Here is a 26,206-nt window from a genome sequence, read left to right on the forward strand (position 1 = left end):
ACTGCACTGCTTTCTCCAGAAGAAGCAGAAGAATTCCCTCCTCAGCCTTTATTCCTCATTATTTCCTTAACTGTCTTCAACTGTCTTCATTTCTGCTTCATTGCATTATTTCATTATTTCTTACTTTCTTTGTCTCATTCTCTTCTTTCACTTCTAGTCCTTTTCTACTCTCATCTTTTCTTTTACTCTCTTGCTCTTTCTTCCTTTCCCTTTATTTCTCTCATTTTCAATATTTTATTTATTTATATCACTTTTATTGTTTTAATTTTCCTTCCTTTATTCTGCCTTCTTTATCTTTGTTCTTTGTCTTTCTTTCTCATTATTCATTTATTTCTCTCATTTTTTCTTTTTTCTTTCTTCTGTTCCATGTCTTTTCTTTCCTTTTCTATTTTTATTATCTGTTTTTTTTCAGTCTCTGTCTTCCATTTCCCCTTGTTTTTCGTTCCTATTGCCAATTATTTTCTTTTAATCTCTAATTCTACCCCTCTTTATTTATTTTTTTGTCTTTAAAAAACATCTATATAGTTTATTTTGTTTGTCTTTTTTTTCTTCCAGCTTTTTTCTGATTCTTTTGCTCCTCTGTCTGTATCCACTGCTTACGGAATGGAGTTTAAATACACACCTCCACAGCCATGGATTTATGTAAAACATAATTTGAGCTGTTCTGAACGGAGGTGGCGGCTGAACCTGACCTTCTATTACCATCACAATCAGCTGATCTACAGAAACAGACTGACACGCTTATCCTGAACACCACACAGACACACACACACACACACACACACACACACACACACACACACACAAAAAAACACGACTATGCTATTAATGTAATATAAAGCACTTTAGATACACACTGCTGATAGAAAGCTGTTCGAAGTGTGTGTGTGTGTGTGTGTGTGTGTGTGTGTGTGTGTGTGTGTGTGTTGGAGGTGGAGGTGGTGGGTTTGAGTGGTTAAACTGCAGGATCTCTGGAGACTGAGCTTTATGACAGGACTGGACAATTTGTGGGTTTTTGTGCCTCCCTTAATAGTGCACAGGGCCATAAACACACACACACACACACACACACACACACACAGACATGTAGTGACATAACACAGTAGATGTTAACAGAGCACACACACAGCACTTCTGCATGAATCATGAATGAAAACACACTGTCCATCTCGCTGTGAGCAGATGTGTGGGAGAGAGATTAAAAAAAAAAAGAGGCTGAAAGAAAAAGAGAGCGAGAGAGACAAAAGAAAAGTACAGAAATGAGAGGACCGAAAGACAGACTTCAGAATAGTAGAGTGTTTCTTTCTGCCTCTGCGTCTCTCTCTGTCTCACTCCTTTAATTCTGTCTGTCTATTGGTCTTTCTCCCTTTTTCCCCTCTCAGACCATCTGTCTCCCTCTCCAGTTATGCCAGGCTGTCTCACTCCTTCTCTCCTTCTTATTCTGTCTCTTTTTCATTCTCTCCCTGTCTCAACTTCATCTTTCTGTCTCTCCCCCCATCTTTCTCTGTCTCTCTCTTCCTGTCTTTCTCTGTCTGAGTTTCTTTCACCTTATTCTCATTCTCTCTCTCTTTTGGTTCTCATACATCAGCTCACAGACGCCTTGTGCTGTAGACATCACCATTTAGAGTGATGTGGGGAGAGAGTGCCATCTACCCACCCAGAGAGAGCAAGGCCACTTGTGCTCTCTCAGGGCTCCCATAGCTGATGGCAAACTACATGAAGAGGATTCAAACCGTCGATCTCCTGATCATAGTGGCAGTGCTTAGCCTGCTGGACCACACTGACTTTCTGACCCTCTGCCTGTCTCTCTCTCATCTGGTCACTCTCTCTCATATCTCATATTTCTGTCTCTCTTTCTCCGTCTGTCTCCTCTGTTCTCTACCTCTCTCTCTGACGGTTCATCTGTTTCTCTCCTTATTTCCCGGTCTACCTCTGCTATCCACTGGGTGCCTTATTCAATAGTGAGTTTGTGTGCAAATTGAATTTTGTATATGTGTGTGAGTGTGTGCGAGTGTGTGTGTGCGCACTGGTATGGATCAGTGTGTGTGCAGGGTGTTGTAGGTTATTCTGGGGGTATGGTAAGCTGATGTATCACAACTTAAGGCATTTTATATCCCTCTCTCTCTTTTTCTCCCTCTCTCTCTTTCTCTCTCTCTCTCTCTCTCTCTCTCTCTCTTTCTCTCTCATACACACACTCATACCTGGGGGACAGAAATGAAAGGAAGAGATGGATGGCTAGTGACAGAGAAAGTGAAGGAGAGCAAGACAGAGAGAGGGTGAGCGACGCGTGTCTGGAGAGATTTGTGTGTGTGTGGTTGCAAGAGGAGGGGGGCTCTCTCCGGGGAGCAGCTGCCAACACACTGATACACCATCACTCTAATCAGCACAAAGACACACACACACTCACAGAATTCAATTTGCAGACATACACATGACCAATGCTGTTACACTGCTTTGTCTAAACTGGATATCCAGACAGAGAGACAGACAGACAGAAAGCAGTAACATTTTTTAAAGAGCAACACACACACACCCACACAATGTATCATATGATGGTCAAATATTTTTTTTTTCATTAAAATTTTTGAACACCACAGAAACCACCTGAAATACCTCAGCAACAACTTAGCAACACTACATTAACCACACAGTAAAACCATAGCATCCACTCAGCAATCACCAAGCGCAGGACTACAGTTATCTCCCAGCAAAACAACAGCAGATACATAGCATCCACTTACCAACACCATTGCAACCACCTAGTGAATCATCATCAGCAACCTCATAGCAAACACTTGGCAATAAACTACCAACCCTACACAGCAACTATCTAGCAAATCTATAACAAATATCTCCCAACCTTTTAGCAAGACCACTGCATCTAGTACAAAAACACCCCTGACTAGCTCATTAGCTACTATGTCTTAGATAACAGATAGTGTTAAAACCAGTATTTATTTTTCGACATACCACGATACTGCTAGAGGTGCTGCGGAGTGCTGTGTAAAAACAGCACTGCCAAAGAAGCAAATACAGCTTGGTACCTAATGCTAGCCAGTTAGCATAACAAGCTAATACACTGGAGTAATCGAAACTCAGCCCTGTGGCTTGGTCCTGCCTGGAAAAAAATAACAAAACAGCGCTTTATCTGAGGAGCGCCTGCTGCTGTTTTTTTTTTTTTTTTATCAGAGTAAAATAGAAAAACAACAGCAAACAGCTATTATTTACTCAGAAAAGAGACTAATGGAATTGAGAAATGTTGGGAAAAGTTCCTCTTATCCCTGAAATTAGCCCAGAATCTGTCATGGGTACAAAATCATTTATTTAGCACAAGAGATAAAAACTCCCCAAATCTCTGGATACAAGGTGCAAATACACTTCGAGAGCAGTAACTACAGCCCTTATAAATATATTAATACTGTAGTTTGAAGGATAATTTTAATTAACACTGAACTCAAAGAAAGGAATTGTGGCTGATATTAATAATGTAATGCCTCTAATGGCTTCAAGAATAACATTTTGTACCATTTATATTGTTTATGGAACTATGTAAAATATTTAGTATCTCATTTTAAGGTCTATTGTTTACATTCTTCAGTTGTTTTTTCTGATAATAAAGTCTGATTTCTTCATGTATTGTGTAATATTTCTGCGGGAAAAGTAAACCCTATAGTAATCAAAGTCCTAATTTAAAGCCTTAGTGTTTTATATTATATGTGCTCCTAACAGTAGAGTAAGTCACAAACCCATATAAAAACCCAGTCATTCAAAAACAAACAAACAAACAAAAAAAATAATAATGACAATATTTAATACTGTGATATACTGTGAAACCATCAGGATCTTGGTTACTATGATACTATGATACACTAATACCAACTCAATGAATCAGACTGGGACACCCCTATTGGTCTAAGCTAAATATTTATAGTGGCAGAAAGACAGACCAAACAATTGACTAGCAGATACACACACACATACATTTAATTCAGTTAGGTTGCTTTGTCCCAGCAGAAAAGCCCAGATAGAAGCCCCCAACACACACACAAACACACACACCCACACCCACACACACACACCCACACACACAATAACTAATACAGTTAACATTGCTTTATCTAAATTGGATGGGCCAGACTGTAGCCCACAAACATGTTTTTCTATCTGACAGAGCTTCTATATGAAAGTCCAGCTCTAGCCTCTCCTAATAACCTGAATCCCACCCGCTACATAAACAGCAGGGGGGTTAAACCCAGTGACCCCCAGCTCATTTCTCTCACCTTATCTTCCTCACCTCTGACCCCGAGCTGCTGCTTCATGACCTGTTCAAATCCCCCTGTTAAACACAACTCAGAAAAGCACCAGCTACTGTCCTCACTCACCTCTAACACTCCTCACACACTCCACACACTCCTCACACCCCTCACATTCTCTCAGTGAGTTAGTATTAAACCCAATGGAGCGTAGACAGTCATTATGAGTGTGTGATCTACTCACTGTAGAGCGACAGTGATGGAGTGACTGCACACCACTACTCAACACACACCACCATTTAAACCACTACTCACTTTGTGTAATATAAAACCAATGTTTGTTATTCATTAGCTCAAAGCAATGACTAGCAATGATACAGCTCTGGGAAAAAATGAAGAGACCACTTTAGTTTTTAAATTAATCTCTCAGATTTTTCTATTTATAGGTATATGTTTGAGTAAAAGGAACATTGTTGTTTTATTTTATAAACTACAGACAACATTTCTCCCAAAATCCGAATAAAAATATTGTCATTTACAGCATTTATTTGCAGAAAATGAGAAATGACTGAAATAACAAAAAAGATGCAGAGCTTTCAGATCTCAAATAATGCAAAGAAAACAAGTTCATATTCATAAAGTTTTAAGAGTACAAAAATCAATATTTGGTGGAATAACCCTGGTTTTTAATCACAGTTTTCATGCATCTTGTCATGTTCTCCTCCACCAGTCTTACACACTGCTTTTGGATAACTTTATGCCTTTACTCCTGGTGCAAAAATTCAAGCAGTTCAGTTTGGTTTGATGGCTTGTGATCATCCAGCTTCCTCTTGATTATATTCCAGAGGTTTTCAATTTGGTAAAATCAAAGAAACTAGTCATTTTTAGTTGATCTCTTATTTTTTTCCAGAACTATATAGCAGCAATCTACAGCACCTCAGCAACCACCTAACAAGCTAAAAACAACTTGGCTGCATTCTAGTAACCACACAGAAACACACACACTAGCAACTGCTTGCACATTGACTGTACAATCACTTAATAATTTTTTTCATATTTAATATATGTGGTGTTTGTGCAAGTCATTTAATGGTAACCAGATAAAATGTAATATTTTGCAAAATACAGTCAAAATTGCTGATACTTTTTTTTTGTCACACAGATTTTTACCCACAGATAACTACAAATGATATGCAACCAGTTATGTTACATGTACAATATTTACAATATACATTACATAAGCTATGTAACATCACAGGCTATTCTTCTTAATGTTCAGCCTTTTCTACACTCATCCGAGCTCTAAGGCGTCCTGAATCTCAACACCACCCTTAAGCCTTATTCATCAAAGCTCCATCAAGGCCAGCTCTAGCAAGGACACGTCATCCAGTATGAGAGCGTTCCCCTTTATTCAGGCAGGACACAGCCCCTTAATAACCTCCCCTGGGAAGCGGTGGGGGGTAGGGGCGGAGCCAGTGTGAGGGAGAAAAACAGTTAAAGAACAGGCTAATGGATATGGACCTGAAGATTCAGCCCTGAGAGGAGCAGCAGGTCAGCAGGAGAAGAAAGCTTGTCAGAATTAACTGATTCAGCGGCGATCCAGAGGGAGGAGAGCAATATTAAGTGCTTATTAAGAACAACAGGTTAGCCATTAGCCCAATTAGCAATGGCATTAGTATATACTCTTGACAAAAAAACAGTGGTGTCTAAAAACAGGGACTTTTGGAGGAAAATCGTAGAAGAACCACTTTGGGTTCTAGAAAGCATCTTTCAATGACAGGGACTTAAAGTATTTTTCACCTTATTAGGTGCACCAGAATATAAGGCGCACTATTAATAAACGTCTATTTTCTGGTTTATTTTCATAAATAAGGCGCACCTGATTATAAGGCACATTTTAAAAGACACTCTAAGCAACTTCTAATTCAGCAGGTCTTGCCGCTGGGTGGTGGTGGGTGTAGTAGCTAGCTAAGTTGCTAAGTTAAGTTAAGCTAAAACTGTAACAATAAAAGACTTTCGTTTAAAGACAAACGAGCTCTGGATGTAAATCTACACAGATTTCTCTCCTGAAAACTGTTTATTTGGGTGAGTAAAGAGCTTCTGTTTATTTACAGTAAGCTTAGATTTCCAAATTTCTCCAGCACTAAGGCTGCAGCATTAGCGTTAGCAGTTAATGCCACCCAGCAGCGCTACCATGAGTGCTCCGGTGTGCCTTTTAATCTGGTGCACCTTATGTATGAATTTTACCAGTGTTGTAAAAAGAAAATGAAAGATGGGTTTCCACCCACCCCTCATCCGGGGTACAACTCCCCTGCGTGTTCGTTTGATAGAGAGAGTCAGACAGGTGGAGTGAAGTTGAAAGCAAACCAAGTATTTATTACTGAGCTCAGGAGAACCATACACACAGAAAGACAGTTTAACAGCCGTCCCAGCATAAGTTCTGACCCCCCTCTGATCTGACTCCATGTTTATACCCCAAATGACGTGAAACCTGCTAATAAGGCGTTGCTAAAATCATCTCATGTTAGTATGCATAATTTCACGTGTTAGTAATCCATTTCACGTGTCTGACCGGACCATCAGTGTTTGGCCTTGACTGTATCCAGCCAGACAGTGTGGTATTGTTTCAGGAATTGGACAGCGCCGTCCTCCCTATGTGCGCGCGTCCTCCCGCTTTGGTAGGTGAAGAACTTTGTACGCACAGAGAGAGAAAGGCCGCACTGTTCATCCCGAAGTCTCCTTTGTATCAATCCAGTTCATACAGAGTGCACTAGCTGATGATTGATGGCCGTTAGTCAGAGACATGCAGTGAACGAAATGCTTCAAGCATGAGCTACGCAAGTCTCACAATAGATCTCATATGTTATATGTGAATGTGTTAGTGGCGCGTGGTTAGTCTGCCATATAATAGATCCTATGTGTTAGTAAATGCCTTATGTATCGTGTGGGTTAATTTGTCATCATAAAGTCTGTTAGTCACATGCCTGATCAAACAATGTTTTACTATATATGTAAAGAATATACTGTGATTATTGGTTAATCTTCTATATAAATGTGTGTAAAATACACTGTGAGTAATAAAAATGATCAAATACAATGTGAGTATTGGTTAATGCATATAAAATACAAGGTTTCACACAATGATTATGTAATTATAGATACTAAGATAAGTAATCATAATTGAAAGATATTTGTCAATACACCCAAGGTATAATAAACAGTTACTCTTCACCAGTCAGGTTGTAAAAAGCAGTAAAGCCACTCCGCTGAAGTACAGCACTATACAGGAGTTTCAGTTTTCCAATGCCGAGGCTGGAGTAGCAATAGCATTAGCAGCTTACCACTATTTCCTTGTTCAGAGGTGAGTATTATTGGCCTGTAACCTGCGCCAACCCAGGCTAGCAATGCTGGAGCAGCATTCACTTTAGCCACTATCTGCGCTAAGCGCTAGCTTTTTAACTGTTTAGAGGTGAGTATTATCGGCCTGTAACCTGCTGCTAACCACAGCTAGCAATGCTGGAGCAGCTTTAGCATTAGCCGCTAATCATGCTAGCACTTTCATCGCTCAGAGTTGAGTATATCGAACCGTAGCCTGTGTGTTTACGTGCTAAAACAAGCTAACGGTTAGCTGCTAATGCTAATGTTGCAGCCTTAGTGCTGGAGAAATTTGGAAATCTAAGCTTACTGTAAATCAACAGAAGCGCATTACTCACCCAAATAAACAGTTTTCAGGAGAGAAATCAGCTTTCGTTTGACTTTTAAAGAAAGTCTTTTTTTATTACAGTTTTGTTTACTTAGCTTAGCTTTACTTAACTTAGCTTTACTTAACTTAGTTAGCTACCCCCCATGACCATAATGGGTTTACTCACATGGTACTTAAGCTTCCCACAGTCTCCACAGATTGAATTTTAATATTATATAAGCGCCGAACGCTCTGACAAAAACTCACAGCCTGACAATCAATCATCAGTGGATTTTTAGGATCATAATTATTAAATCGACTGTGTCTGAATCTGAGTGTGAAAAGCCTGCATGTGATTTCTTTTGTGCAGATAGAAAAAAAAAGTGGGGGTGCTAAAAACACAACTGTTCAGGTAATTCCAATATGGCCAGGTCCTTGTAGCGTTCACGCCTTAGCCGAATCGGGGAAGATGTTTATCTGTGTCCAATTATCATACATTAGCATTCATCTGCATACATTAAAATAAGCTAAAGTGATTTAGAGGGGTCTGTCTGGGGCGGGTGGGGGTGGGGGTGGAGGATTACAGCATTCTGTTCAGAGTTACAGACCAGCCGTGGCCAGGAGCTGTCCACTGGGCCACGGTGCTGAAAGCTGTGGATCAGAACATCATTTAAATGCTAATTGATTTATACGAAAGAATTCCGACTTGTGGTTTGATGCTGGTGTTGAGGGATCTAGCCATGGTGACTAATGCAGCATTAAGACCTCTTTTAAAAAAATCATATTTAAGTTTGTATTAAAAACCTAAATGTATTAGAATAAATAGAAACAATAAATATTATATGTCTAAAACTCTTTACTGCTGTAGAGAGAGAGAGAGAGAGTGTGTGTGATAGAGAGAATGTTGTTGTTCAGAACCCCTCAGCCAAAGCACAATAACACACTTTCACCAGCAGCTGCACCACTCTCAACCATCACCAATTAACTATATACAGAGAGAGAGAGAGAGAGAGAGAGAGAGAGAGAGAGAGAGAAAGAGAGAGAGTTGCAAATACAAAATAAAATAGAGAGTGGAGAGACTCTGAGAGAAAGATGAGGAAGAAACAAATAAAAAGAACATAAAGAGAAAAAGAAAAAAAGAAAAACAAAAAAAAGCAGAAAAAGGGGTAAAAGAGGGAGATGAGAGACAACCAAAAATTAATAAGAAATAAAAAAAGTAAGAAAAAGGAAAAAGAGAGACAAAGAAAGTAGCAAGAAATAGAAAAGAAAGAAAGGTAGGAGCAAAGAAAAATAAAAGCAAAATGAAAGAAAATAAAAAAATAAAAAAGAGCAGCAAAATGATAATGACAAAGACCAGTAAAAACAAGAAAGTAAAAAACAGAAGGAATGAAAAGGAAGAGAGAAAGAAGGATTGATAAAACCAATAAAATAAAGAAATAAAATAACAAAAGAATGAATGGAATTAAAGATAAATAATTAGAAATTGGTTTTATCAGTAGGAAAGATAAGAGAATAAATACATAAATCAATAGAGAAAGAAAAAAACAATGAAAAGAGGAAGATAGAGGGACAAAGAACAGGAGACAGATGGAAAGAGCGGTAGACTCAAAAAACAAAGAAACAATAAAGACAGAGAGAGAGAGAGAGAGAGAGAGAGAGAGAGAGAGATGTGCTGTTACTTCTAACTACATGTGTGACTAACAGGAAACAGGTGTGAAATGACAGGTGATTCAAAAAAAAAAACACACATATACACACACCCAGAGCGAGTGAGAGTGAGAGAGAGAGAGAAAGGGGAAGAGAGAGAGAGAGAGAGAGAGAGAAAGGGGAAGAGAGAGACAAAGGGACAATAGAGGAGGTGAAGTAGTGTAATAAGTGGGATTTGCCGCAGGCTCAGAGATAGCGCTGTTTATACAGCAGCGCAAACCACTACTCCTCTCCAGGGTGAGAGATAATCAAGCAGAGAGAAGATCACACACCACTGCAGAAACAGAGAAACAGGTCAGTAGACCACCTCACTGAACCCACCGCAATAAAACACACACACACACACAACAACTGCAGTGACACTGATAAACCCAACACACACACGCATACTGAGCATTACTCCCGTAAATTATAAATTTAGATTTTTTTTTATTATTTCTATTTCTGATTTTTAACTCCTATTTAAAAAAAAATAAATGTACAGACCTAAAATAACTTTTTTTCCCCCCCAGCTTCCAACTCTTTTTTTTCCTTTAAAGGCTTTTGCAGTTCACTGCCAACTGGATTGTACACTGGATTTTGTACCATTTCCATTATTGACTGGACCTGAACAGCTTAAATTGTGAAAATAAAGGGAAAAAAATTGGGGTGTATATCCTCACATAATTTAGCTACAACTGTGATTATCTTTTGCCACTTCAAAAGTTATTAAACTCTTCTTTCGTTCATTTGTGTAGATTCAGTGTCCTTAACCTGGCAACCCCGGACTGAGGTTAACTGTTATTTAGTACATACTTTTTCTATATAGTGTTTAATGCTGTACAATCCATACACTAAATATCAGGTGGTTGTAGAAGCTAACACTGACACTAAAATCAAAGAAATTTCTTAGATATTTTACACTATTTAGATTTTTTTTAGATCCAGAAAAGGGCACAACTGGTCACTACAGTCAGTTGTCACATTCAGCTTCAAATGCAGATCAGCTAGAACGGCTAATGCTCGCAATTTGTGCTAATTGATTAATAAAATTAAGCTGCATCTAATTAAATTCACTCCAGTGTATCTGTTTCACACACTAGACCAGCCTTCTCTGCTTCATTTCACAGCACATGAGCCTGTTATATTGTTAGCATAAGCAGCGAATGCTAATGTATTTACTTATACTCCAAAACATGGTGATAATTTAGCCTAAAGACTAAGCCAAAACTGTTTACATTTTAATCATTTACATTTGCTGAGTACACTGATCTGAATAAACAGCCTATAGCTTAAAAACAATAGAAATTAGCTAGCCTAGCTTGTGTTGTTAGCATCAAGACTAGCATTTGTTTTAACGTGTTGAAATAATAAACATACACTTCAATTTCAAAAAACTTTTTAAAATGTATTTTTGCACTATAAGGTGCTAATGCTGCTCCAACGTTGCTAGTCGGGGTTAGCAGCAGGGTACAAGCTGATAATATTCACCTCTGAACGGAGAAAGAGCTAGCGTTTAATGTGGTTAGCGGCTAATGCTAATAATGCTTTAGCCTCAGTACTGGATAAAATTCACTAAAACTCTTATATAACGCTGTACTACAGCAGATGGATTTTGTTTAGGTGGTTTTATAGTAAAAAGTGCCCAATACTTTTGTCATCACACTTTTCATATGTTTTATTTAATTAATTTTTTAAAAACCATGTATCATTTTCATTCCACTGCATAAATATATGCTACTTCTGTTGGACTATCACTTTAAATCTCAATAAAATACATTTAGGTTTTAGAATATAATGTGACAAAATGTGAAAAAGTTAAAGAATATAAATACTATTGCAAGCCACAGTATAAATATATAAATACTTTTTTAAGTATAAGACAGTATACAGTTACTCTATTAGCTATAAAAGAGAATCATTAGCATAGTGGAGGTTCTCATAGTCGATCCACTAAACACTGCTAATTAGATTAGCCCAGTGACCCTTTCCTCTACTGACCAACTAAACACACTTAGCCACACACATACACGGGGGCCCCCAAACAGACCCTGTGGAACAACCCCTGTGGTTTCTACACTTGTTGACAACTCAAGAGGCCCACTGAAAGTATGACCACAAAGACCACCGGCCAAAACATGATGAAACACGATGACCACCCATCTGCTGGTCTCAGCAACCAGTGACTGTATGCACAATTACAGAGCACAGTCCATAATTCTGACACTTACAGTTTCTGAATCAGTTTCTTTAATTTTGCTATTTATAGGTTTATGTTTGAGTAAAATGAACATTGTTGTTCTATTCTATAAACTACAGACAACATTTCTCCCAAATTCCCTAATAAAAATATTGTCATTTAGAGCATATATTTTTTCAGAAAATGAGAAATGGCTGAAATAACAAAAAAGATGCAGCTTTTAGATTTCAAAAAATGCAAAAAAAAAAAAGAAGTTTTAAGAAATCAGAAATCAATATTTGTTGGAACCCTTCTTTTTTATCACAGTTTTCATGCATCATAGCATGTTCTCCTCCACCAGTCTTACACACACCTATTGGATAACTTTACGCCACTACTGGTATGCTTGCCATAAAAAAAAAAATCTAAATTTTCTGTAAAATTAAATCTACTCTGTGTACAGACGACAGGCCTGGAGTGCAGTACTTTCTCTGAGAGCAGCAGACTGAATATAAAATATTGAAAGGGTCTATAAAAAGAAGCGTGGGATTTGTTTTCTCTTGCTTGGACAATGTGAAAACACTAAAATACACACACACACACACACACACACACACACAGAGAACTAAGAGGACAAAAGTTTGGACACTGAACCAATACAAAGACACAAATTATAATACCCTAATCAAGTTTGCAACCTTTGTTTGACTCTTTAAACCTACTGTAGAAACACCAAAATCTTGTGGAAGATTAATCATCGTCCACAAGAAAGTGGAAAGCTATATGCGGTTTCTACAGTGCAGAATGTTATTAAAGTAATGGCAGTTCAGGGGAAGTGTGGAAGTCAAAAAGATTTTGAAGACCAGAGAAAGCTTCTCTTATGCTGGTAAGACAGGTAAATCAATACAACCATGTGACTTACAAGACTGTGCAGGAAAAAAAAAATCAAGTGCACTAGTGCATTTGTTGACAGTGCAGCACAGCTTGCACAAACATAACTTTCATAAAAGATTGTATAAAAGACGTTAATTAATTAACGTGGTGTGACCTCCACACATCATTTTTCATTCAGTAGATTTGGTCAGTATCTAAATCTGACCATTTCTAAGAAAGAGGTTGAATACTTTTGCTAGATATACTATATATATATATATATATATATATATATATATATATTTTTTTTTTTTTTTTTTTTTTTTTTTATCATTTGAATGGTGTGTGTATATACTGTATGTGTGTGAGTGTTACAGAGTGTTACACTCACCGCGATGCGCAGTAGTGTTCCCTTCACCGATGCCCATCTGTCTTGCCTGCGGTCGATGACCAGGATGAAGCCAACTCCTGATGCGCTGAGGCTACGAAGCAAAGCAGCATGGTCACCATGGCAGCACATTTATCTCTCGCACACACTCACACACACAGGTACACACACTGCTACTACATGCCTGAATTTTCCCTCTAAAATTGGATTATCACACCCACGTCTAGCAACCAAGAAAAGAAACTTTATCCTCAAAATATCCCAAAAAACAAATTATTACACTGACCCAAATACAGCCTTCCTATTAATACAGACAAATCTACTGATCACAATGTACTGAAATAGTGTTCAACTCCTAATGTACTGAAATATCTGTAGTGTTAAAGATTCTTTAAACATATATGTTATACGTTTTAGCAGCATAGTATATTTTATTGTCTTTAGACACGTTATGCATTTTAGTAGTTTAGTAAACTGTATCATTCTTGTGACATAAAGGTAATAGATTTCAGTAGAACAGGAAATAATAGATTTCAGTACATTCCTATACTGCAACATTTTTAAGCACATAAAAGTTCAGTAATATAATGTACTGTATTAGTAATTAAACAAACCTGTAATGTATTTTAGTAATATAGTACACTACATTAGTCTATAAACATATATGTAACAGATTTCAGTAGTATATTGTACTGTATTAGCCCTTATACAAATATGTAACAGATTTCAGTAGTGTAGTGTACTATATTAGACCTTACACACAAATATGTAACAGATTTCAATAGTGTAGTGTACTATATTAGACCTTACACACAAATACGTAACTGATTTCAGTAGTATATTGTACTATGTTAGTCCTTATACAAATATGTTATGGTTTTCAGTAGTATAGTGTACTATATTAGCCCTTATAGAAATGTATAACAGATTTCAGTATTATAATATACTATATAGCCTGTAAAAATGTGACAGAATTTCAGTATTATACAATATTAGTCCTTATACAAATATGTAACAGTTTTCAGTAGAATAGTACAGTCTTAAAACACATAGGCAACAGATTTCAGTAGTACAGTATGCTCTGTTAATCCTAGCACAAATACGTAACATATTTCAGGAGTATAGTATACTATATAAGTTCTTATTTAAATGTGTAACATTTTTCAGTAGTATAATATACTGAATTAAATGTAAATACATATATTGCAGATTGCAGTAGTTCTTTTGAAGTGTAGTATACCATATTAGTCATTATATAAATATGTATTGTGCAGTATAGTATTAGTCCTGTAGCACACTTTACAGATTTCAGGAGTATAGTATACTATATTAGTCCTTAGAGAAATATGTAACAGATTTCAGTAGTATAGTATACTGTTTTAGTCCTTAGAGAAATATTTAACAGATTTCAGTAGTATAGTATACCATATTAGTCCTTAGAGAAATATGTAACAGATTTCAGTAGTATAGTATACCATATTGGTCCTTATAGAAATATTTAACAGATTTCAGTAGTATAGTATACTGTATTAGTCCTTATAGAAATATTTAACAGATTTCAGTAGTATAGTATATCATATTAGTCCTTAGAGAAATATGTAACAGATTTCAGTAGTATAGTATACCATATTGGTCCTTATAGAAATATTTAACAGATTTCAGTAGTATAGTATTCTGTATTTGTCTTGTAACAAATATATTACAGATTTCTGCAGTATAGTATTCTGCATTAGTGTAGTATTCTGTATTGTCTTGTGCCAAATATGTAACAGATTTCAGTAGTATTGTATTTTGTATTTGTCTTGTCAGTAGTGTTGGATACAATATTATCCATTAATAACAAATTATTAACAAATATGTGACAAATTTCTATATTACAGTATTCCATATTAGTATTGTAACACATATGTAACAGCAGATCCCATCGTAGTATAGTGCACTGCATTAGACTCCAGGTCAAAACTCCACCATCTCCCGTACTGCAAACCCCATCTCTACTGCACAGATATCTCTCTCTACATATTCTGCTACAGGATGACATCAATCAGAAGCATATGCATGCATCCAATAGACATGTCATCACCACAAATAAACACACAACATACACACACACACACACACACATACAGGGAGGTCTCTTAGTCCGGAATGTAAGCGTAGCGACGCGGCGTAGAGATGCTGAGCTGGTTGCTACGTCCATCACTAAGGAGAGCGGCTGTTAGCTCCTTCAGCAGCATCGGATGGCATGGCCACGGTTACCCCAACAACCGCATCAATGGAGAGGATACATCAGCCAAAAATGATGAGACGGTCGGTCTGATGATGGTTTATAATCCCTTTTATATCCTTATATGGAAGACAGGTGTATTCCTGGTCCTGGCAGAATCCGCAAAACGGCCTCGCTTCATATGTGTGTGCGCATATGTGTGTGTGAGTGTGTGTGTGTGTAAGTGTGTGTATGTGTTACACCCCCCACCACCCCCCCTCCTTCTCTCGCTCTGCGCTGCTGTAGCTCCCTCTGTTTACGGCTGCCTCCGCGCTCAATCCGTCAGCCAATCCTGCTGCATCAGGTGCTCCCTGCCAACCAATCACAGCACAGCGAGGCCCTGATGGACAGCGCAGCCTGCAGACTCTTGAATTGCTAATGTGGAGGGTGGGAGGGGTTTATACGGTGATTTATATGGGCTTGCTCTGCTGCCTAGCCAAGCTGGTAACTTGTGGATGCCCATACGTTTCAGCTGCTGCCATGATAATGACACACACACACACACACACACACACACAGCAGATTTTCTCTCTTAATGTTAATGGCTATATGCTTCCCCAGTGGTTCTCCATTGCACATTAAACACACTATAAAACACACACTTTTACAGGCTATATAGTGCACATAGTGTGTAGGATGCAGGAGGCTATTTGGGACAGAGCCGATTTCTCAGTATTGTATTCTCCCTTAAAATAAATGTCTTTTTCTTTTCATTTTTTTTTCGTATTATTCTCATTCACCCCGTCTGTTTTACTCCCCCTCTTTCTTCATCCCTCTCTCCCTTTCCCTCCCCACACTTCAGTGCTCTGCTGGAGGGAATGAGTAAGGGAGGGAATGAGTAAAGGAGGGAGGGAGTAAGGGGAAAGGAATGAGATGGAGAGAGAAAGAGGGAGAGAGAGGGAAGGAAGAAGAGGAGGGGTTGAAGGGTTGAAGGGGAGAAGGAAAGAGAGAGGGAGGGGGGGGTATTCAGTTTTTAATCAGTAAGAGTGGCCATTGCTTCCAGCACTAAGGATGCGCTCCAATCCCAGTGATGGGCCTCAGCTGATTAGACATTATTAACCTCCATTCAAACACTGAAGGGGGAGGGCCCCCAGCTCTCGGGGCCTTATCGACTGGAGCAAGGCTGTCAGTCTTTTTCCTTAAAATGATTCGCTTTTATTCATTTTTGATTTATAAAATTTCAAATTTGACCGCATAAAAAAAGAAAACAATTCAATGTATCATTCAAGCTCAATATTTAACACAATTTTATTTTGGAAATGGTTATTTAGAAAATTATTTAATAAATCATTAAATCTCACTTTTTATAGTGATTTTATTTTGATTAAGATTTTAGATAATAACTTTAAGAATCAATCAAAAGTAAAACCCCAAACTTCACAAATTTTTATTTATTTTTTAATTATGGCATTTTTATTAAATCTCTAATTTTAACCAAATATTATTTTGATTATGATTCTTTAGAACCCAATCATTTCTTCATCAAATCCCACACTTTCCATGATTTCATTTTCTTTATGACTCGATTTGATGCCTCAATGAACCTAAAATTTTACAACATTGAATTAAGATTCAATAATTGATTCATGATTATGATTCTTTAAAAAATTATTCTATGACTCATTTACTCTAAAACTAATTTAAATGCTTAACTTTGGACACAATTTTGATTGAAGTAGGAATCTAAAAAATAAATTAAATTTTTAAAATAAATGTTACATTTAACAGCATTTTTATTAATTCAATAAAATGATTCAATGCAGCACACATTCTGACATTTTACTACAATTCTTTAACCCTTTAGAATACAAGTCAATGCTTTTATTTAATTATAAGATTATAATTAATCTTTTTTTAATCTGATTCAAAAAAATCATACAAATCTGAAATTTTACCAGCAGTTTCTTGACATTATTTAAAAAAATACACTCTATAGCACTCTATGCACTCTCAAATTAAGTAAATGTGCTGTAAATATGCTACAAACATATACACATTATCAAAAAGGCTGACAAAAAACACATTCCCTTGAACTCCAAGCTGCAAAGTCAATGTGTGGTTTAAGTGATGGCATTCCCTCAGTGATGACCCCTCTTATACCATCCCACCCAAACGTCCTTCTCCACAAGAGTCATTTACTAAATCAGCCGTTTCTGAGTCTGAAACACCTCAGCCAATTAGAACCTCCCTTCCTCTGTTAGCTTCACATTCACACTCAACCCCTCCACATCATTTCACTGCCCCTAACTCCCCCGAGAGAGAGAGAGAGAGAGAGAGAGAGAGAGAGAGAGACAGAAAGATAAAAGGCTTCCTCTGCATCCTGAAGCTAAACGTATAATTAAGCTATGACCCTATGCTCCACTGAAATCATATTTAGAAGATGAACATAAAACCCAGTCCCTCTCCCAGTAAACCCATTCAGCCAGTACAGAATCTCTCACTGGACTCGGAGCCTGTAAATCCTCATTAATTCATTATTAATACAGATTTAGAACAGCAGGTAAATGTGATCTTGCTGACCAATAGAAATTGAACCCTGCGAGCCGTGCGTCAGTATTGATGTGAATATTAATGATTCAGTGCTACAGTAACACTGCGTCCTCTCACAGGCCTCGCTCTACACCGCAATGGAAAAGCAGAACCTTCAGTGACCTCTGCTGGCAGGACCAGAGCCAAGTGTGTGAACTCACTCACTCACACACACTCTCACACACACTCACATTCTCACACACACTCATAACTCCACTGATTTATGAACAGAATAACCCGCTGTGTACATCCACAGTTTAGAAAGCCATTATTAGAAAATGATTCAATAACTTATTTTTTTACAATAATCTTATTTTGACTATGTTTCTGCAGAAATTGTTTCAAGTTTGCAATTTTACCACAATTTTATTTTGATAATGATTCAGCGTTTCAGTAAATCTCAGAATTTACAACAAATATTTTATTTGGATTGTGCTTCTTTAGAAAAAGATTTAATGCATCACAAAATCTAAAACTGTTTCGCTGTATTGTTTTTTTTGTATGATTAGCTCTATATTTAAGTAAATTACCAAGTAAAACACAATAAAGAAAAAACAAGAATCCCAGCAATCAAGGACGAGGGCGGAAAAAATAGACAAACACCAAAATAAATCAAAATAAATCAAATATTTAGAAACTTCTATAAAACTCTGTACTCATCAGAACATGAACCAGACCTGACAGATATCCACAATTTTCTCAATAACATAAACCTACCAAAATTAACCGAAGAACAAAAAAGCATATTAGAAAAAACGATAACATCAAAAGAACTCCATAACGCACTCTATCAAATGTCTAATAATAAAGCACCTGGACCGGATGGCTTTCCCACTGAATTCTATAAACACTTCTGGACAATACTCGCTCCAATATTCAGTAGATTGATCACAGAAATAAAACACAAAAAGAGATTACCAACAGAAATGAATACGGCAACAATTTCACTTCATCTCAAAGCTAACAAAGATCCCATCTTGCCCTCCAGTTACCGCCCATTGTCACTCATCAACACAGATACAAAGATCATAAGTAAGGCCCTGGCCACCAGATTGGAAAAAGTCATCCCATCACTCATACATCCTGATCAGACCGGCTTCATTAAAAGAAGACACTCAACCACCAACATGCGCAGACTACTTAATCTGATACACCACACAACACTCCATCAACTAGAGACAGCAATAGTTACATTAGACGCAGAGAAAGCTCTATATTTAAAGAGTGTAGTCAGTCTCTGATTTTAGTAGGTACAATCACATTTTTTAGGAGCCACTATAATATATAGGCTAACGCTAATGTAAGATCTGAAAGGTATATTCAAGTAAATACTTTCCTAAACACTTGTAAAAAACATAGCTTAAATTCTTTTGTTGTTCTATTGGTCATATTATTAATTTATGCCAACTAACCTTTTAATATTTTTTTCAGTTTTGATTTCAGATTTAATTTAGATATAACAATCTCAATACAGTCACACATTTTTACACATGTAACTACTTAATGTTTAACAAATATTACCATTAAAATCATTGTTGGTATTGTGCCTAAATTTAAAATAATGAGAGTGAAATAGACCAGAAAAAATAGACACAAATACACTGAATTAATATGCATTCTAAATGTATTATTAACAGATTATACCTCTAATCTAAATGACTGTGAAATCTAACACTGTTCACTAATTCACTATATAATAGCGGTCTATTTGGTATTGGATGGGTCAATGACATCAATATCAGCTCCGATACCAATATAGGATGGAATCATCATTATCATATCATTGGATCAGCAGTAGGTTCCACCCTTATCACAGTGATGTTAGTTTTTGATATAGTGTGTAAATCTGGTTGATATTATTTAATTTTTATTTAAACATTGATTACCATTGAAAGTTCAATTGTTTTTGTGTGACAGTAACAATATGTATTTTTTTACTAAAGTATGTCACTCATTGATTGTTTAATTACTATCTCTATTAGGCCCCAGGAAGAATATCAACTACTGAGACAGCAGCTACTTCTAATAATAATATTAAAAACCTAAAATCAGACACTAAACTCAAACAGGACTCGTTTGTACATAAATACACTTGAGATGTGACACACACCTGGGCACGCTGGTCAGGTACGTCAGCACATTGTGGAACTCCTGCTCCTGCAGCTCGCTGAACGCAGGGTACTCAGGGAAGACGACGATGGGGCTGCCATTGTTCCCTCTACCTCCTGGGAAACGGAAGAGAAAAACGGAAACAGTGTTAGAGTTTATTTTGTAAAGTCAGATGAACTGGAAGAAGAGATTTCTGTAGAACACCAGTTCATTGTTTAAAAGCTGATGATGGTCTGCCTCAACGTCCACTTGCAAGTAGTCTAAAAGTCTGGATCATCTAGAAAAGTATTTTTACACTACAGACAAACAGAAACATGGTACAGTTGATCCAAACTAAGATCAAATTCTAGTCTTTCTGGTTTGGACTGTGGTTTACAGGGCTGTTCACACCTGCAATTTACAGTAGGTGAAGACCAAAAAAGTCTGATGTATAAAGACTGTATAAAAAGCAAACCTGGGGCAAAGAGTCTAAAAGCGGAGAGAGTGCGCATTTCTAGCGCAGAAAAACGGGGCAAGAGAGTCTAAAAGCGGAGAGAGTTCGCATTTATAGCGGGGAAAAACTGGGAAAAAGAGTCTAAAAGCGGAGAGTGTGCGCATTTCTAGCTAAAAAAAACTGGGCAAAGAGTCTAAAAGCGGAGAGGGTGCGCATTTCTAGCGCAGAAAAACGGGGCAAAGAGTCTAAAAGCAGAAAGAGTGTGCATTTCTAGCGCAGAAAAACGGGGCAAAGAGTCTAAAAGCAGAGAGGGTGCGCATTTCTAGAGCAGAAAAACGGGGCAAAGAGTCTAAAAGTTGCAGTAATTAAGGAGTTTAATATTAAGAGACATCATAAAATTAAACATCAATTTGAAAAATCTTAGTTTACACAACACTGTCAAAGATAAAGATCAAAGGAAAAATGGTGTGTAAATGAAATAATCAGGAAAAAAGTATTATTTAAAGTGGTATATTTCATTATTTGTGTGGCCCGTCGTGACTTCAAATATGTTTCTCCTTCTGGCCCCCAACAAATAAAGTTTGGACACGCCTGCTTTAACATAAGTAACATAGGTCTTACAATGGAACCCTGTGGGACTTAAAATAAAGATATGCTTATTTAAATGGTTTCTAAATAATTGACAATAGTTTCAGCATGAGGATTAAGAATAACTACATAAAAAATCAAAGTATTCAAAGGGTAAATATACTGTATCCAGTGACATGAAGGAACAAGCTGCAGTATTTGACTTTATAGCTAAAGCAGCCAGCAGGGGGCACTTTCTGTATACATCTCCCACTGAACTACAGCAGAATCAGAATCTAACACTAGAGGTTTGCTGGTTTTGTGTTTTAAAGGACAGAGAGGGCAAAAAATAGCAAAAGAGCAGAAAAGGGATGAACAATATCACTGTCCAACATTCGGAACACAAACTGAAGCCTGATGATCCTCAAACAGAGACGGCTTAGAATACTAATCCTGTTAGTGGCCCAGAAAACTTGGATGTTTGAAGATTTTTATTTATTTATAAGGATTAATTAAAACACGCACAAAATGTACCAAAATGCATTACTGGTTTATTCCACTGGTGCCCCAGTTTGGTTTGGTACACACACACACACACAAGCTCTTCCCAAAATCAGTGGATTAGGGCACACAATTGGAAGTCACACACACACAAACACACACACACACACACTTACACACTTTTCTCACACAGTGGCTTTAGGGCCAGCCAAGATGCTCTGGGAGAAGCTGAGTGATGGCTCTGGGTTTTCATGCAGTGCTGTACACGTTCATCACGGCGATAAGACCTCGCTTAGCATTCAATCATTCAGCATTATCACCATCATTTATCATATTTACATGGAGAAAGATACAGAGCAAAGCTGTGATTGATGTTATACCACTGTGGACACTGCAAAGGCAGATATGGTAAAGAGCTGAGCGATATTGAAAAAGTACCATACTACCCTTATACTGTACTGCTGCAATTAGGATTACGATAATCTAACAGCGTGATCGTTTGGCTGATCGCTGATACCCACCATCATTCCCCAATTCCCATTTCCACTCCTTGGGTTGGCAGGTATAGAACACAACAGCACACAAACAGTTTGCTACCGCGATTATGGCCAACAGGAACTAAAAGTTTTCAAGTTTACAGCCACTCTATATCGAGTAGTATCTCCAGCGCTAGAGCGAGTACTTTCAGAGCAATGAGTTTGTTGTGGGTCTTATCGTTGCCTAACGCAGGATATACAATCCACATGAGTTTGATTATAATGGGAAAACAATTAGGATTATAATAATCTAACAGCATGATCGTTCGGCTAATCGTTGATACCGGGTGAGAGAAGTTCTTCATGCTACATTAACCTCAGTGTTAGATTATAAACATCCTATGTTTAAATATCCTATAGAAAAGTCAACATAGTAAAAACAACAGCCACTACTTCACTAGTTCACAATAAATTATTGACCTCATCATGCACTCATGACTCCCTCCTGCCTTCACAAAATGTATTAGGCACATAGCAAAATCATGCTCAATAATGGACAGTGCTCACATTCCCAGTCACCTGAATTCTAGATTATACACACCTGTTTGTTTAAATTCTTCTCTGTTTGCTCCACTACTTAGCGAAGTATTGCCAACCTTTCAGTTGCACTCCTACTCCAATCTTCAGTGTTTAGCTTACCTCTCTGTTACAGATCGGTTCCCTGATTTCTTTACTAAAGAGTGCTTGTAATTCCTCTGCAACGTCCAGCACAGCATAGATGATTTCTATACTGGCTTTAATGAGGTTCTGCAACCATAAGTAAGATCTGTATTGACAACTAGTGCTAGATGAGAAAACGCAGCATCCTGAGATCACATATCTTGAAAATATACAGCTCAGTTTCTGAATCAGTTTCTCTATATTTTGCTATTTATAGGTATTTGTTTTTTTTAGTTAATAAACTTCAGACAACATTCCTCCCAAATTCCAATAAAAACATTGTCATTTAGAGTGTTTATTAGCAGAAAATGAGAAATGGCTGGAATAACAAAAAGGATGCAGAGCTTTCAGACTAAAAATAATGCAAAGAAAACAAGTTCATATTCATAAAGTTTTCGTAAAGTTCACAAATCAATATTTGGTGGAATAACCCTGGTTTTTACTCACAATTTTCATGCATCTTGGCATGTTCTCCTCCACCAGTCTTACACACTGCTTTTGGATAACTTTGTCACTCCTGGTGCAAAAATTTAAGCAGGCAGATTGACTAAGCTAAATTTGCACTAGTTGGGAGTTTGGGAGCCAATTCTTGTGTGTGGTACCTTCTGATGGATTGGCCTACTTTCCAAAAAAACCTGCCTTGCATCCAATGATTCCAAGTAAAAACAGGATAAGAAGTTGGATGCATGGACTCAAATAATTTTATGTCCTCTAGGAGGCGGCAGCGGCAATTGTAGTGATAATAATGCAAAGGCACTATTCATTTTTCCTACAGCAAAGACCAGAATTGCAGAATTGATCTGTAAATTCTTATTCGGGAAGACTTCTGACTATAAACTAATGAAATTACTTTATAGGCCTCATTTTCGACTGGATATAAAGCTAAAACACATTCATATACTGCACACTTATGCAATGTCAGTATTGAAACAGCCAGTTCTGCAATGATGTACTGAATAACCAACAACATAAATCAGTGGTTTTAGACACGCACTCACACACTCACACACTCACACACACACATTTACACACATTTTCTCTCTATATATTCCTGTCCTTCTAATACACCCCCACCTCACCGGTACACACATGCCCTTTACCTCTCTTGTTCTCTTTCTCTACCGTCCTATTTGTCATCAGCAGTGCAGAACGACAGCACAGGCCCATCTGCTCTGTGTGTGTGTGTGTGTGTGTGTGTGTATGTGTATGTGTGTAAGAGAGAGATAGACCGCATGGGCCAACACAAGGTTAACATGGTCCTCTTTCCTGCCCCCCATAAATACACACATGCATGCTCCCGTTCACACACACACAGATGAATAGAATACAAAGACAAAGGTAAACACACTGCAGTCAGTGAATTAAATGAATGAAGGTCTATAAAAAGGTACTAAATAATATAGAACCGTATATTAAACACTGTTGTCATTTACCAACACTTTTTGGAGCTGTTGCAATCGAATAAACGTATGATGATATATTTTATAATTACAATAATAGCATAAAAAAGGTTTATTGAGTTTATTGAGGAAACCTGTACAATTGCAAGGTTCCATATATGATCCTGTAGCATATTTGCTCACAAATGTTGCAGTTGGGCCTGTAGATCCTGCAGACTTGTAGATTGTTGAAGCTGGGTGCCAGCTAGTCCCTTAAAGGTCTCATTCCATATTTTTTTTTTATTCATTTTAAAATATCTAGTTGTAGTCTTTAGTATGAATAAATGCCATGTGCCAACACAAGTTTTTTTTTTTTTGTGTGAAAAAAGGGCTCCTGTGATTTGGTACAATGCTGCTTTACTCTGCTGGAGGAGTGGGTGGGGAAGAACGTTAGGATTTCATCTCTTGCTCATGAATATTAATACATGCAAACATATCGCCTCTGAATGGCTAACAGCACTGCGAGGCAGCGAGACGAACAACAGTTAGAAATGTTTTTACACTAATAACTGTCTTTGTGTAAAGTTCTGCTAAGTGCAGTTCAGCCACTGACCTAGTCTTAGAGTCTCTGTATAATGGAAAAATCCACCGGAGATCCTACGTAAACCTATAGGTTGACGTAGACACAGTGCTTTTCCTGATAGAATCGTTTCGTTTTTCTGACCATTTTCTTTTACTAGCTACTGCAGACAATGGAGTCTGAGGAAGAGTTAGTATACAACTTAAAGAGACCTATTGTACCTATTGTATTTCACAAAGAACAAGAAAAAGTGGATTTTAGTGGAAAAAGAGACCTTTAAGTACGGCACAGAGGTATGTCTTATATATCTATATCTAGCTATAGATCTCTCATCAAGAGGTAAACTACCCAAAAGTAGCCTCTAAAATCTGTTTTATCTGCAATCTATTTACTACATATCTGACTGCGAGACATAAGTGCATGCCAAATTTTACAGCAAACTGGGGAGCATTCATTTGTAAACAATGAGTTTACATTCCAGATAAGAAGATTTGATTGAATTAGATTTTATTCAAGTTTTTTTTTTATATTAAAGAAATAAGTCAAAGACAAGTCTTACTGAACCACAAATGCTATGATTGAACATTGTGGTATTTCATTTAGAAGGGAAAGTTGTAAATAGGCTGAACCTCCACAAGAAAGGAACGGGATGAAAGACTGGATTTAAAAACCAAGAGAGAGAAAAGGCTGAAACAGAGGAGTGCTGAATAAACACTTTCAGAGTCCAGCACTGCAAGTCTGTCATTTACTGTGGGTGGAGCCATGAAGCCAGACCAGTGGACCATCTTACTTCCAGCATACACACACACACACACACACACATTAACTTCAAAGCACTAGAACCAGCCCAGAAAATGATTACAACCAGAGACAGTAACCACAATGCCTGAGCCTAAATACAGGCCCATCATTAAGACAAAGCACTGAACATCAACAAAGACCTTTGAAGCACTAACCACTTGACAAATGGCAGATGAAGCCATGGTACACACTAATTCCAACACACACACACACATGCAAGTTTTTCTTCTTTTTTTTTTTTTTACGTTCAATGCACTCTTACTACCGCTCTTTACTCTCATTGCCCATACACTGCTGAACTCTTTCCTAAAGGCCATGTTGCTGAGTGTGCTTGCCACGCAAACGCCATGGCAACTCTAAATAATTCAGTAGATCCCGGACAGGCAACCTTATCTGAGCTCTAACTGGGACGAACGTACTTATGGACTTCAGGGCCTTTTTTTCCACTGGAGGGCCAAACAGTTTTGAGCTCAGAGGGTAACCAAACCATCCTGGCGGCTTTTCCGCATGGACGTGATTTTGGAAACACACAGAATGCTTACAAACTACAAACCAAGCTTGAGTCTTATGTCGCACAATTATTACAAGATGCCACGCACTTCCTGGTCCTGATTTAGCAACACCACAAATAGAAAAGAATCCGTAGTTTATCCCAGTCTAGTGGGTCTGTACCGGCACAGAATAGTGCCAATATCCTTGTAGGCAAGTCAGTTAACTTAGTGGTCATCTTTGCAATGCAGTTTGGCAGTTTTTTTTTAATCATGCCAAACAGCCTTCCATCAGT

The 26,206-nt window shown here is 37.5% G+C and overlaps 1 protein-coding gene across 12 annotated transcripts in view; it reads right to left on the reverse strand.

Moving 5' to 3' along the window:
- The window catches only part of mcf2la (mcf.2 cell line derived transforming sequence-like a), a 122,191-nt gene that overhangs the window by 33,964 nt on the left and 62,021 nt on the right, over positions 1 to 26,206 (reverse strand). For all 12 annotated transcript variants that reach the window (XM_049470176.1, XM_049470183.1, XM_049470172.1 and 9 more), the window contains 2 exons: positions 19,967 to 20,081; positions 13,065 to 13,155 (listed from right to left, as the gene is read on the reverse strand). In XM_049470176.1, coding sequence (XP_049326133.1) covers positions 13,065 to 13,155; positions 19,967 to 20,081 — 206 coding nt within the window. The remainder of the gene's footprint in view (positions 1 to 13,064; positions 13,156 to 19,966; positions 20,082 to 26,206) is intronic.

This window comes from Astyanax mexicanus, chromosome 21, assembly GCF_023375975.1.
Source record: "Astyanax mexicanus isolate ESR-SI-001 chromosome 21, AstMex3_surface, whole genome shotgun sequence".
Lineage (NCBI taxonomy): Eukaryota > Metazoa > Chordata > Actinopteri > Characiformes > Acestrorhamphidae > Astyanax > Astyanax mexicanus.